At 33.2% G+C, this 15376-nt stretch overlaps 1 protein-coding gene across 1 annotated transcript; it reads left to right on the forward strand.

The window, feature by feature from the left end:
• Nucleotides 1-11322: 11322 nt before the first annotated feature.
• On the forward strand, nucleotides 11323-12602 carry LOC115964634. Its single transcript, XM_031083903.1, has 2 exons — nucleotides 11323-12528; nucleotides 12579-12602. Exons 1-2 carry the CDS (start codon nucleotides 11323-11325, stop codon nucleotides 12600-12602), a joined length of 1230 nt encoding a protein of 409 aa, XP_030939763.1.
• Nucleotides 12603-15376: the final 2774 nt, after the last annotated feature.

A 15376-nucleotide genomic window follows, 5' to 3' on the forward strand; every position in this document is an offset into this window, starting at 1 on the left:
GTCTGCCGTTATGACAGAATAATTTTATCCGAAAGAATTTCAGAATCGAATTCCTTTCAAATAAAATTATTTTCGTTTAACATGTTTAAACATCAAAATATGTATTTTTACTTTTTTTTTTTACCTATATATATTTTTACAAAATTTAAATAACGTTATTAAAAATCTCTTACCAAATGGGCCTTTATTAAAATACAGCTAATATGAGCTAAGAGCACAAAAATTTCAGTATATTTTTAGCATATAAAACATTTTTTTTTCTATTTTACATACTTACTTATTAAAATACTCTTATCACATTATTTATTTTACAGATAACACTACATTTTACTAAAATATTTATTTTTCTTAATTTTTTTTAATTAACTCTTTCTTGACTCATATCGACGACTCTTGACTTGGAATGGTGTTTCAATAAAACTAATATACAAATTAAAAAAGCAAAAAATAAAGAGAAAGTAACAAAAAAGAAAATTGACCTACCAAAAATCATTATAAACCAACCATAAATGAAACTTCATTCTTGATTCTACAAGAATTTTTATGAAAGCTTTTCATTTTCTTCTCTTTGATGGAAGTCTTATTTTCCCAAAATATATCCTAATTTTTGGTTTAATTCTTCTTCTGACGATCAATTTTACCTCTGATTAAAAAATATATACCTTGGTTATATTTCTTCTCTTCAAAAGTTTAGTAATGAGCATAACAACCCATTGTTCCGATGGAAAGAAGAACCTATGATTAGCTTTTCAAGAAATTTCCAAAGGAACAATTTCAACAAAATCTTGCAATTTCTTTTCTAGGAGATCACCAATTTGTTGCGTGTTAGAATTTTTTTAAAAATTGAATAGTATTAAAGGAAAAGAAGTAAGGAGATATATATTGGTGTAGTTCTAAATTCTTGAAACTGTGAAAACTAATTGGAGATATGAAATGTGGGTAGAAGAAACTATTTTTTTCAAATTTATCTAAAATTTATGAATTTTTAAATTAGTAATTTTACGTATCTAGCTCTATTATCTATACTTTAGGCATGTAAAAGTAGGAATCCAAATAAGGAAAGCCCTTTAAATTGATGTTTGAAGCTCTTGGCCTGGAATGGTGTTCTGGCAAAAACACGGATAAGTAAAAACTAATGTATGAATTAAAAAAGCAAAAAATAAAGAGAAAGTAATAAAAAATATTGACCTGCCAAAAATATTATGAACCAAAAATGGAAGCCTTATCTTCTTTTTGGGAGAGCACCAATATTTTTCCGTGTGATGGAATTCTTTTCAAAATTGAATAGTATTAAAACAAAAGAAGTGGAAAGGTTAGGGGAGGTTGTACATAGGGGTGTCAATTGGGGTTAGCGTGTTCGGTTTGTGTCGTGTCGAGGTAGGGGTATTCAACTAAATGGCTCAACCCTAACCCGTCCCATTTAATAATCGTGTCATAATCCTTCAACCCTAACCCGACCTGTTAATAAGGCGGGTTAACCTGATCCAACCCATTTGACATGCTTAATAAACAAGTCATGTTGAGTTGATACAAATGTAATACAACCCATTTCAACCTGCATAATATTAAATATAACATCCATCTAGAAATAATTTTTTTTACATCCCAAAAAGCAGTGCATACACTTCAAGTCTTCAACCCACATTCAAAATAATATAGTTCAACAAAAATATAACATTAATCTAGAAATAAAATTCTTTACATTCCAAAAGAAGTGCGTACACTTCAACCCAAATTCAAAATAACAAAGTTTAACAAAAATAAAATAACATAGTTCGACAAAAATATAATATCCTTGGAACTTGCCAAATGCTAAGTATCAATATTGAAAGAATTTGAGTAAACAGTAGACTAATCTTGACTATGACCACGATTACCATCTATAGATTCTTTGTTGATGTCCAAATTCATAACGTCATCCGCAAGCTCATCCAATTTCATTTGTGCAAGTTCTATGCCAAAAAAAAAAAGGTATTAGTGGTTCTAGGGTCTATAAAGTTTCAATTTCCAATTATATCCCTTGTAAATTTTTGTAATTATTCACTTTTCTTTTTAAATTTAAAATATATGTTGGATATAAAAGGTATTTGACAAATCTAAAATAAAATAAATATTTATTTGTTATACGAGTTAAACGGGTTGTGTTAAATGGGTCATTTCGGGTTGACACAAATAAATTGGCGTGTTAAACGTGTCTATTGTGGGTTATATATGCGGGTCGACCTGCTTATGAGACATTTCTTATCGTATCGCTTTCGAGTCAACCCGTTTATGACCCAAACCCATTAAGGCCCAACCCTAACCCAAAAAAATCCATTTCGGGTTCGTGTCATATTCGCAGGTTGGGTCGAACATTGACACCCCTAAGTTCTACATTATCTTCAGGGGGTTCATTTGATATATATCTTATATATATAAGGACAAAGTTTAGCTAACTTTAACTACAAAATTGATTGTAACTTTAGGTTACAACCTTACTTAATATTTTTTTATTGAAAGTAAATTTTGACAAATCCACCATTGGATGACATCTTCTTTTTATATTCTTCATACTTGCAAAATTTCTAAATAGCTATGTTATCAATAAATTGTTTAAATGGCAAGTTTTTGTAATTTAAAATTATGCATAAAATATAAGCTTATAAATCATATAATAAATAATATCCGATTGATACAAAATTTGACATTTGTATTAAGAGTGCGAAAAACATGCAATTCAACGGTTAGATTTTCAAAATATGTAGTAATTTTTATTTTATTGAATAAGGTTGTAGCCTTAGGCTACAACCTTACTCAATATCTTTTTATTAGAGGTGAATTTTGACAAATCCACTATTAAATTATATCTTCTTCTTATATTTTCCATGCTTGCAAAATTTCTAGAAAATTAAAGATCAATAATTATGTTATCAATAAATTATTTAAATTGCAAGTTTTTGTAATTTTAAATTATGCATAAATTATAAACTTATAAATCGTATAGTAAATAATATTTGACTGACACAGAATTTGACATGTGTATTAAGAACATAAAAAACATGCAATTAAATAGTTAGATTTTCAAAATATGCAGAAGTGTTTATTTTATTGAGTAAGATTATAACCTTAAGCTACAAACTATTTTGTAGCTAAACTTTGTCCCCTTTTTTTTATTAGTTTAATTTACACTTAAAAGCATTTTTGCACCCCCTAATCACAAATCAACTGGTATGCGTATATAGTATAAATATAATATAACTTACACACATATATAGGGGAAGGGGGATGAGATAAGGGAATACACTCACACACCAACACCAAAACTGCATGTGGTAGGTAGTATCGCGGAGCAAGTGATAAATCCCTTCTCAATATCACACCTTACCGATGTGGAATGACTCGACAACACTAAGTATCTTTTTTTATTTAAGAAACACACACACATAATAATAATTATTAAAAAACACAACGAGCTTGTTACATATGTGTATTATTATTATGTTATAATAATTTTTTATTATAAAGTCAGTGATTCATGGAAAAAAAAATAAAGTTAATGACATTTTAAGCATTTGATTAGTTAAGTTGATTCTTAAAAAAAAAAAATATATATATATATATATATAGTTAAGTAGATACTTAATGTATTATTTATGTATAGATAAATGTAGATATGCGTGTCAATAATTAATACAATGCCAAGGAATTGAGTTTTTTCGTTTAGTTTAAAATATTAAAATAAATAAATAAATAACGATAAGTGATAACCACCTAAAAATACAAATATTAAACAAACTTAATAAAATATAAAATTATCACACCTACTCATTGACAATAAATAATGACAAATTAATGATAATGAACTATCACCTAACTGTTTCAAAATACGAAACAGTCTTTACTTCTGCACAAAGGTGACGGCCAATGGTTCAAGGATAGGAACACAGCCTACGGTACATGGAGGTCCCGAAACGAAAAGCCAGTATATCGAGATGAAGCTAAGAAGAACCACATTGGTTTTGTGAAGACTCTTACTTAATTTTGTGCCCAATAAAGGGTCAGAACATTGGTCGATGGGTCATGCATGAGTTTAGACTCAATGGATGCAATAAGCAGGTAACTATCTTTGAAAATTCTGAAAGAAAGAACGTATCTTTGTTGCATTTTTTATTTCTTGTGGTACCATTAATTTCAAGATTCTATCTTTGAAGGATATTTTTTGAAGTCAATAAAAGGCTCCTTTTAAGGAAAAAAGTCTAGGAGTCAGAGGTGAGGCTGGCACTTGCTTAGACGCTCGAGTGAGAATGCATTAAAAGGCTCCTTTTAAGATCCTTGAGGTGAGGCAACTCTAATAAGGCACTCACTTTTTGTGACTAATTGAACACCTTGGTTGAGGGGACAGGATTTAGAACGGTGCTTCACTGAAATAGTGACATTTTTACTGAATTAAAACTCAACTCAAGAAATTTTTACCATTTTTCATATTTTCTACTAATAATTCTGGCTTTATAAAATAAAGAAAATTCATCAAGGCCTATATATTTTAAGAGTAAAACAAAGAAAATAATTAAGGCCAATATATTCTTAAAGAGTAACAAGGCCTCATGAACAGCATGAGCATCTCAAATATTGGTGCCTACTTTACTGGGGCCAAGTGCTTATTTTGGCACGAGGGCCTTAAATGATTAAGGGACATACTTCTTTGAGGTTTTCTGTTACCCTTTCCTACTTTGTTCCTTTTGTAATACTGTATCTATGACTGTTGTTGCTAATTACTAACATCCCAGGACCGTTTCTGTTTTGTTTTGCTCAACTGTTTCCATAATGCTAGATGCAACATTAGACCCATCACAAGAATTTGGCTTGGATTCAACTAAATTTCAATCAAACTTGAGGGCCTTAAGCATCTCATAGAATAAGGTAGTCATGATGTTATAGACTCAAAACATTTTCACGGGCATGCTATGAGAGCAAAACTACCTAATTTTGATCATAGAATTGGTCCGGATCTTTCTAGTGGAAAGTATATTTGGCTGATCCCTTTCATCAAGTAAGATAGGTGACATAGAGTGAGTAGGCTCATTACTTGATAGGTGACATTAACTGAGTAGACACATTTTTGTCAACAATTAGAGAATGTTGATATTAGCCAATTGAAGGAAATAGTTGGTGAAACTCAGGTGAGTGTGATAAGGATTTTATATACATTGTTACACTGAGCATTGATAAGCAGATCTTAGTTATTATGCCCTTTCCACCCACAGTATTCTCAATTGTTACCAGATGTTTACAGACCTTGTAAGTTGCTTCATCAATAAGGAAAAATCGGTTCCCAATTGATGCAATAAATTTTACCAATAGGCTTCTTAGAAAATTTTAAAATCCTAGTAAAAAAATAATTTTAAAATGAATTTTATAAATAAAGTTCAGAACAAATGTCAAATCATCAATCATCAATATATATATATAAAAGCAGAGACCTCATGCGAGAGAGCATGAGGTTCTGCCATGTGTTGCACTCTATGAATAAATTAAAATACTCTTAATCCACATCAGAGATAAGAATAAATATAAAAATAATGACTCTTTATTTCTTTTGATTCAATGTTTCATGACTAATTTTTATTACATTTTTTATTCAATGTTTTAAGACTATTATTTGCTTCATTTGATTGTTTCAAGACTTTTCCTCTTTCTCACACACAAAAAACTTTTTGCATTTCCATTCCCTCTTTTAACTTCTACTCATTTATATACACATGCCCACAACCCTTGGCTTCATGCCATCCCATCTCAAATACACTGAGACAAAAAAACGATACCATTTACCTTCAACCTTTCAACGACACCTACATAGCTCTAACATTGCAGTACCATTTGATCCTAACCCATATGAGTAGGCTTTGACCAAGGAAAGGGGCTTGAGTTTTTATTTAGTGACGGAAGCTTACGGTTTTGATGTTATAGTCGAACATTGTGGATTTTGTGAAGGTTGTGATTCGCTTTGAGTCTTTGGATGTTTGAGATTTTGGTTTGGGAAAGTCATAAATGTATTTTGTTTTAGAACTAAAGAAAAAGGAAAAGAAAATTCTAATTGATTATTTATGAAGTTAGCTTTTCTTTTTTTCTTTTTTTATTCTGTGTTAGAACTCATAATTTGTAGGTTTCTTTTTAGGTTTTTTACTGCTATTTTGTGTAGTATGAGCCATAGTGATAAAAAATCAAAATCGATGATGATTTCAAAGAATTTTCCACTTTTTTTTTTTAAAGGATACGGAATCCCAACTAAAGACAATTAAATTTTGAAAAAAAATCTTATTTATGCTTTAAATTCTTATCTAAAGATTTCAAAATCATTTAATCAGTTTAAAAAATAAAATCTATTTTTAATGGTAAATATTATAATCTGTTATAGTCTTATAGCGTTATACAATTTTTTAAAAATAAAATATGAATTAAGAAAATCAAGTTTCAAAGTATTCAACAATATTGTGGGCAAACATAAATATTATTATATAACAAAAAAAAGTATTATATGTAGGTCTTAATATATATAAAAATGATTTCAAATGAAATTGGAAAGTAATCCGCGCATCGCGTGGGACATCATCTAGTAATAGATGATATCCAACTGACACAAAATTTGACATGTGTAATGAGAGCATAAAGAACTTGCAATTCAACGGTTAGATTTTCAAAATATGTCATAATTTTTATGTTATTGAGTAAGGTTGTAGTTTTAGGTTATAACCAATTTTGTAACTAAATTTTTTCTTTTTAAATTTACATATTTTATAAGCCTTAATATTAGCCCAATTACATTAACCCAATATATTTGCTTAAATAACATGTGTTTTTAACAAAATTTTCAAATGTTTAATATATTTTTAAAAAAATTATTGTAATTGCCAAAACACCTAAAATATCCCATTACAGCCAGTACAACCCAATATTTTATCTGGAACATTTTAAAGAGAGTACCAGTACCAATTTAATAGTCGATATGATAAATTTTCCTGGTATGACCAAGTATTGATATGGTATTGTCTTCTTGACTTAATCCTCCTGTGGTAATATCTATGCAAATAAATGGTGAGTTCATGTAATGACTCATGCCCATGTTATCTCAACATAAAATAGTATTATTAGGGAGTTTTGTGTCACATTCAAACCCTCCAATGGATGAAGGGTATTTGAAACTTACATGGATGAAGTGTTACACAATTAACAGTTTATACATGGCCACATAAATAATCTCTATTTTTTTTTAGCACCAAAACAAATTATATAACGATTCATCACCTTATCAAAGATAAAGTAAATCTCCTTTCTAAACCGATAATAAATTTTCATCTTCTTTCTATTAAATTTTATACTTGAACCATGAGATTGTATTATCTAGCTATATGAAATTAGTTTAGTTCGATTAGTCTTAATTTATCAAATTAACTTTGATTTAGTTAGTACAAAATAAATTTATTTAATTAATATTTAAATTAAAAGTTCTCATTTAAATTTATTGTGTTAGGCCTCAACCATATGGAGCCGGCCCTACTTGGGTCCTTGGGCCGGAGTAAGCCCAATGACCTTTTAGTGGTATATATTGGAACCCGTTACAATTAATTAAGGATTGAAATGGTTGTTAATTTTAGGACACGGATTCTCTACGGGAAAGGAATCTATATAGGAAACTACATTGTTAAAGGTATATTGTTGCCACCTAGAGGTGAATACGAGTTAGGAGCAAAAATTTGTTTAAGAATTTTCATTAATAGCAAAACTGATTTTAAAATTTCCTATATATTGTTCTTCTGTGTATTGTACTACATGCTATCGCAAGGGTTCTCTCCAACTGATCCTCAAAATTTTGTAATTCACCTTCTTCCTCTAGTTTTGTTCCTTTCTATTTTTTATTTTTTCCTAGATGATGATTCTATCATTGGGATCTTGTATAATTTCCTCACTTCTTACATTTTTCTAGAGACCAATTGACACTTCAACATAACACTTTATGCATGTTTCTCCAAGTGAGGAAATGTTATGTGGATATGCTATTTTAAGTAAAACATGTATTATAATTTTTATTAGTAAATTAAACACGCACCAAATGGATCTTGAACCCAGAAGTTATTTCATGATGCATGGTCTTATAAGGTTTAAGTTAGAGCTCATAGGCATTCAAAATTCCATATTATGGTTTTTGGTATTTGATTGAATCACCATGCATGCTTAACACTCTTAAAAAGTGATCACAATTGTAGTATTCTTTCCTTCATAAATGATATATGTATCTACCAATATTTCTCAAGTAGTCTTTGCCTCTGTAAGGTGTGCAGTAAATGGAAACGATGAAGAAGTTTAACTTGGCTCGCAACCACATGAAACTCGCGATTGTGCTAATGGTTATGACCCTCCTGCTTACTTCGGCAGCCGCCAAAGGTAGATTTGGAGGTGGAAGCAGAGGTATTGGAGTTGGAAGCAGAGGTATTGGAGGTGGAAGCAATGGTATTCAGCCACGGGCACAGCCCATCCCCTACTACCCCTACTTCCCCTACATTCCCATTTTTAGGAGGAGTAGTTCAAACACTACCCATCACAAAAGCAATGGATCTGCCTTGGGTGCATGGAGCACTGCAACAATGATATCCCTTGCACTAATTCTCTATATGATCTAAACTCCAATTGTATGCATTCAATGTCTGGAAGGTTTGACCTCTTTAATGTCAGCCAGTACAATTCTCTATTACCCTACAATAGTAGGGATGTAATACTAAGATTTCTTATACCAAGGTATCGTTTGACAAACTTGATTGAATTGGATTGGAAATGAGAATTGAATTGAGTTAATACTAGACTTGATTAGATATCTTAAGTCCTTGATACTTTAATGTACACCCTAATTAATTATGTTCTTTGTTATGAGGGATTTAAGAATTTTCATACGTATTTTATTTATATTAAAAAAAAAAGAATGTTATATATATATATATATATATATTCTCTAGGTAATTGATTAAACACATTTATAATTTCTTATAAAATTACTCAAAATTTTCCATACAATTTACTTTCAAATGTTCATCCAGACTAATCCCAATACAAAACATTAAGAAATGCCTAGGTTGAACAACGTTGGTATGAAAACAAAGAGTGTGGTGGATTCAGGTTGGGAAAAAAAAAAATGATCATATGAAAAGTGAAAGTACCCGGCAAACATATTCTCAAAAATAAAAACGAAAGTGATGGTCTTGACCCATTCTTGACTCCCCATCCGTCTTGGATCCAAATTCTCTCCATTTCACTTTGAAACGAAGAGTTGTCCACTTAAAGGTCAGGATCTATTTAATTAATTAATTTTTGGACCTTAATGTTTTGTTTCTTAACCACGGTTGAATTTTTTTAGATTTTAGCATAATCTATTTTCTTTTTGATGAATAGAAATGTTTCTTCAATGTCCACAATAAAATCTCACAACATTTTCACAAGAAGTTAATTTCTCAAATCGTATTGCTTAAAATAAAATAAAACAAATATGTGAAGACCCACCACAACTTAAAACAAGAGTATTGTGAAAATATTGTGAGATTTTGATGCATCTTTGTATTTTTCAGAAGGTATTAACTATTTTAGTTGTAATTCAAATTTGATTCTAATTAAAAATATTTGTGAGTTAACTTTTGGTAATAGGAAATGTATGATTTCCCATTATCAAACTGCTTTCCATATTTGTTAGTTGACTTAAGGTTTTTTTTTTTTCGAGAATAGTTGACTTAAGGTTGATTTCCTTGTATTGGTATCATCTTTGAAAACATAGTTTTCTTTCTTTTTCTAGCTCTTTATATTTTTTTTTGAGGGAAAACTGAAAAATGTTTTTTTTTTTTTTTACTATCATTAAGTCACCAAAATAATTAATAAAAAAATTGAAACAACATTAGCTATTGGATCGATTTCTACTATCATGAAATTGTTAACAAAACTGATAGTGCTCAAAGTATAAGCATTGAAAATTTGAAAATTTGAAAATTGAAGCCTAGTACAGACTCTCATTAAGGCTAGTAGCATCAAAAGCAAAGCTGATACAGTTCCACTTATATATATACAACATTGCATAGACAAACTGTTGGGAGCATTTTAAGACTCAAAATTTGTTGACTCCTCAACTGGGATGCACGGACGCGGCTCCCAGGCCCGCGCACCCGCGTCCGACACGGCGGGACGCGGCGACGCGGGAGGGACGCCGCAGACCGCGCGTCCGTGTCGTGTCGTGCTGCGTCCCGCCACGTGGCAGTTCCCGAATCGGGCCGACGCAGGCCGACGCGGCTCAAATCGGCGCCGAAGTGGCCAAAATCAGCACCGATGCGGCCGAAATCGGGCCGACTCGATCCGTATCGGCCGAAACGGCCGAGTCAGGCCGAAATTCAAAAAAAAAAAAAAATGGTGCAAAACGCACCGTATGACTAAACCTAAATACCCAGACCCCCTCAAACCCTCACACTTCGTCCAAAACTCCCAAAGGCCCTCTCTCACTCCGCCCCTCATCTCCCTTCTCTGTGTGCTGTCACTGTGCTCCGTCCCTCATCTCTATTCTCTGCGTTTTGAGCTTTCTGTGAGTGCTGTGTGCACACTGCACTGCTTCAGCCTTCAGGTGTGCTCTCTCTGCTCTTTTCTTGAATTTTTATTCTTTGTTCTTTACAATTTCTCTCTGAATCTGAAAATTTATGTCTTGACTGCTTGCTGTGTTTTTTTACTTGTTTTTTCAATTATTTCTTGTGGGAGTTAAAGGGTTTTGTTAACCTATGATTTGTGATTTGTGGTTTGTGGGAGTTAAAGGGTTCTGTGTTTTTTTTGCTGTGAACCTGGTTGCTGTGTTTTTTTTACTGTGAACTTGGTTTGATTTATCATTAATTTATTTAGTTAATAGTTATTATTTGTAGGTTATTTGTGGGAGTTAAAGGGTTTTTTTGGTTTTGTGGTTTTGTGTTTTTTTGCTGTGAAGTTCACAGTGTGAACCTGGCTGCTGTGTTTTGTTGCTGTGAACTTGGTTTGATTTATCATTAATTTGTAGGTTAAATTGAATCTATTGAATTTACAATGGACGAAGTTAATAGCACAGAAAGTTCACAAGAAGTGTCAAATGCTGAATCCCCTCTTTGGCAGTATGTGACTAAAGTAGAAAAACCAGCTGGTGCATCTGTGAAATCTGGTGGAAACACATATTTTAAGTGCAACTATTGTGATATAGTTTTTATGGGATCCTATTCTAGGGTTAAGGCTCATTTATTACAAATTTCTGGCAAAGGTATTAGAGCATGTCGTAATGTGTCAAAGAGCCATAGGTTGGAAATGCAGCGAATGCATGATCAAGTTGAGGCTAATAAGTTAGAGCAAGAACAGAGAAGTCATATTCCCTTACCCCCACCTCCCCCAGGCCGTGGGATACCTATTTCCCCATTTCGGAGACAAGAAGGGAGTGATAGTAGTCATAGTACAAATCCGGTTGATGCTAAGAGGAGGAAGGTGACTATGAATACTACTTTGGAGAAAGCATTTCAGAATAATGCTAGACATGATTTAGATAGTAGAATTGCTAGGATGTTTTACACCGGTGGGCTTCCGTTTAACTTTGCAAGGAACCCACATTATCGTAGTTCCTATGCATTTGCTGCTACTCATAGCATTCCGGGTTATCTTCCTCCTGGATACAATGCTTTGAGAACAACACTTTTGCAAAAGGAAAGAGCTCATGTTGAAAGACTCTTGAAACCAATTAAGGACTCTTGGCTTGAAAATGGTGTAAGTATAGTTTCTGATGGATGGTCAGATCCACAAAGGAGGCCTCTTATTAATGTTATGGCTGTATCAGATGGGGGTCCAGTGTTTATAAAGGCAATTGATGGGTCAGGTGAGTTCAAAGATAAGCATTACATTGCTGGGGTGTTGAAGGATGCTATAAAAGAGATTGGACATGAAAAAGTTGTCCAAGTCATCACTGATAATGCAAATGTGATGAAGGCTGCTGGAGCTCTTATTGAGGGTGAGTATCCTAAAATATTTTGGACACCTTGTGTTGTCCACACTCTCAATCTAGCTTTGAAGAATATTTGTGCAGCAAAAAACACTGAAAAGAATGAAGTTACATATGAGGAATGTAGTTGGATTACACGTGTTGCTGATGATGCATCCTTCATATGTGTTTTTATCATGAACCATTCTATGAGGTTGGCAATGTTTAATGAATTTTGTCCATTAAAATTGCTCCAAGTTGCTGATACTAGATTTGCTTCGGTGGTTGTAACGTTGAAAAAGTTGAAGTTGATAAAAAGATGCCTTCAAGCCATGGCTATTAGTGACCAATGGGCTTCTTATAGGGAGGATGACGTTGGAAAAGCTCAAAAGGTGAAAGATATGATTCTAAGTGATCTTTGGTGGGATAATATTGATTATATCCTTGAATTCACGGCACCCATTTATGATATGCTACGAATAGCCGACACAGATAAGCCTTGTCTTCATCTTGTGTATGAGATGTGGGATTCCATGATAGAGAAGGTGAAAGCAGTGATATATCGGCATGAAGGCTTGGAAGATGATCAATATAGCTTATTTTGGGGTGTCGTGTATGATATACTCATTGATCGATGGACTAAAAATTCTACACCACTACATTGCTTGGCTCATTCCTTAAATCCTAAGTAAGTACATTTATTATCTATTTTCCTTAGTTCACCCTTTTAGTAAAACACACATTTGATTTATATTTAGTTTTTAATCTTTAACTAGGTATTACTCCATTGAATGGATTTCGGAGAATCCAAAACGCATCCCTCCACATCGGGATCATGAAATTTCTATGGAAACAAGCAAGTGTTTGGAGCGATACTTTGAAGATGAGAATGACTTAACGGTGGTGAAGTATGAGTTTGCTAAATTTTCAGGAGGGAGGTTTCCTTCACCAAGTGCCTTGACGGATAGGTGGACCTTACTACCTTTGGTTTGGTGGCAATACCATGGCTCCGCATTTCCAACTCTTCAAACCCTTGCCCTTAAACTTCTTGGACAACCTTGCTCATTCTCATGTGCTGAGAGAAATTGGAGCACGTACAAATTCATTCATTCCTTAAAAAGAAACAAATGGCTCCTGCACGCGCTGAGGATTTGGTATATGTGCATTCTAATCTTCAACTCTTGTCAAGGCACAATGAAGAGTACATACATACCGCAACAAAGATGTGGGATATTGCAGGAGACTCTTGGAATGAGAGCGACATGCATGGAGGAGCTGGAATTCTTGAGAATGCAGCTCTTACACTTGATGAGCCAGAGTTGGAGGCTATAGTTATTGGGAATGTTAACACTAGTGCTACTACTAGTGAAAGTGAAGTTCGAAGTGAAGCTATTGATCTTGAGGATGATGATATTTGTGTTTGATTGCCTTGTAGATTATCTTTTATTTTGTTTTAGTTTCAAACTTATGAGTTGTATTCTAATTTCCAAACATCATGGAATGTTTTAGTTTCAATCTTGTGGATTATATTTAATTTATGAACATCATGTTTTAGTTGTTATCTACTATTGCTCTTAAATTTGGTATTTGTTTATATAATGTGAAAAAGTAAAAGTATGCTTAGCAATATATTAAACATATATTATAAAAATATTTTTAATAATTTTTTAATCGCCGAGTCCTGCCGCACCCGCACCCACCTTTTTCAAAAATTGCCGAGTCCCGCACCCGCACCCGCACCCGAGTCCTGAAACGCACCCGTGCTTCATAGCTCCTCAACTACAAGCAGAGGATCTATTGGGGGAGGAAAAAAGAAGAAAAGAAAAGAAAGGTTAGGTTGATGTCATTTCATTTCATCTAACTGTCAAATATATAATTGTCATCTTTTCATCTATACTCTTCTTTTAATTTTGCAATACTAAAAATATAGGGGGTTTTTTTTCCCTTTGTAGATATCGTCTTTTTGGAAACACTTTTATAAGAAACTTTCAATCTTTATTTGTAATAGAGATGAGCTGAATAAGCTAATTTTTCTGACAACACATTGAAGCCTTTATATGGTGCTTCCAGTCCTATTTCTAGCCTTATCCACAATCTATTATCAAACATTTTTGGAGTAATGAATAAGGGTAAATGATTTCTGCTTTGCATGCCTGTAGATTTGCCTACTTTTTTTGTTTGTCTTTTAATGAAAATTCTTTAAAATAAATTAAAAATTAAAATAAATAAATAAAAACCATAACAAAATCAAGTGAAAAGTGCACTTGGTACATATAGAACCCATGAAAACACAAGCATGCTTGACAGCTTGAGGCCAGGATAGATGCATGTAGGACTTTGAGGCTTCATTTGCTAGGGTAGGGATATAACATCCTTCAGTACCAGCGGAGAAATTTTATTGGTGGAAATCTGCATTTCCCTTCCTACCAGTTCGGCTATATCCCCATAAACTTCAGATTCTTGCCGATTCGCACAGTGATTAAGTAGGGAGGTGCTAAAACTACGTAATTGTTTGTTAGTATCAGGATGTTGGTGCATCCTTTTCTCATTAAAGTGACCAAAAATATTCTGATAGTTGAGCATAAATCTGTAGCCTTGCTAATGCAATTCGAGTTGCAATCACCTAAAATTCGATTATCCATCATGTTCTTACAAATAAAAGTTTCTCCCCTCCATTTACTTCGCTTATTACCTGTTGCTTGAACAAGTAGGATTGCCTACCACTGTAAGCCGTGTACTGTGGACATCCGATGATTTATCTGTGTAGCATCCTGGTAACAGATCCATGATATGCCATAGTATTTTATAGCATAGAGCTGGGACGCCATCTGGTCCAAGAGCTTTTATTGTGCTCATTTGGAAAAGGGCATTCTGCAGCCTTTGCACATCCTCAGGTGTAAAATCTGTATTTAAATATCTTTGCTGATCTTCACTCAGGCTTGCAATTCTCACCTCAAGCTTAAGTTGCAGCAGCATTTTCTCTGTTGTTAAGCTCTTAGTCACTCCATAAATACCACTAAAATGAGCAACAAGCAGTTGTGCTATCTCCTTGATTGGCCATTGATGATGCCGAAAATCGTCAGTAAGTCGCACAATCCTCATGTACTCAAGACAACACTTGCACAACACAGAACAAGAAGACCTTAGGAGAGTATTAGTGTAGCACCGGCCAAAGACCCTCTGAAGGTTAAGTTAGAGAACTCTTCACAACTGTAGAGTGCCAAAGCTGTGGTGAATTCTGCGTACCTTATTTTCTAAGGGTCTCGGGTTTTTATAGTAGTGTAGAATCAGCCTTCGTTTCTTGCATCAGAAGGTGTTTCCTTACGGGAAAAGATCAACATAAATGCGCGTATATTACGGGATCCTTCTCACGTTGGGATTCAATTAACTAGG

The sequence above is a fragment of the Quercus lobata genome, chromosome 10, assembly GCF_001633185.2.
Source record: "Quercus lobata isolate SW786 chromosome 10, ValleyOak3.0 Primary Assembly, whole genome shotgun sequence".
In the NCBI taxonomy this organism is placed as follows: Eukaryota; Viridiplantae; Streptophyta; class Magnoliopsida; order Fagales; family Fagaceae; genus Quercus; species Quercus lobata.

Excerpts from the sequence above, each read along its gene's own strand:
- LOC115964634 (XM_031083903.1), top strand. The coding sequence starts at position 11,323 with ATGCAGCGAATGCATGATCAAGTTGAGGCTAATAAGTTAGAGCAAGAA. Across the intron at positions 12,529-12,578 it reads GGGATTCCATGATAGAGAAG|CTTATTTTGGGGTGTCGTGT; the intron begins GTGAAAGCAGTG and ends TGATCAATATAG.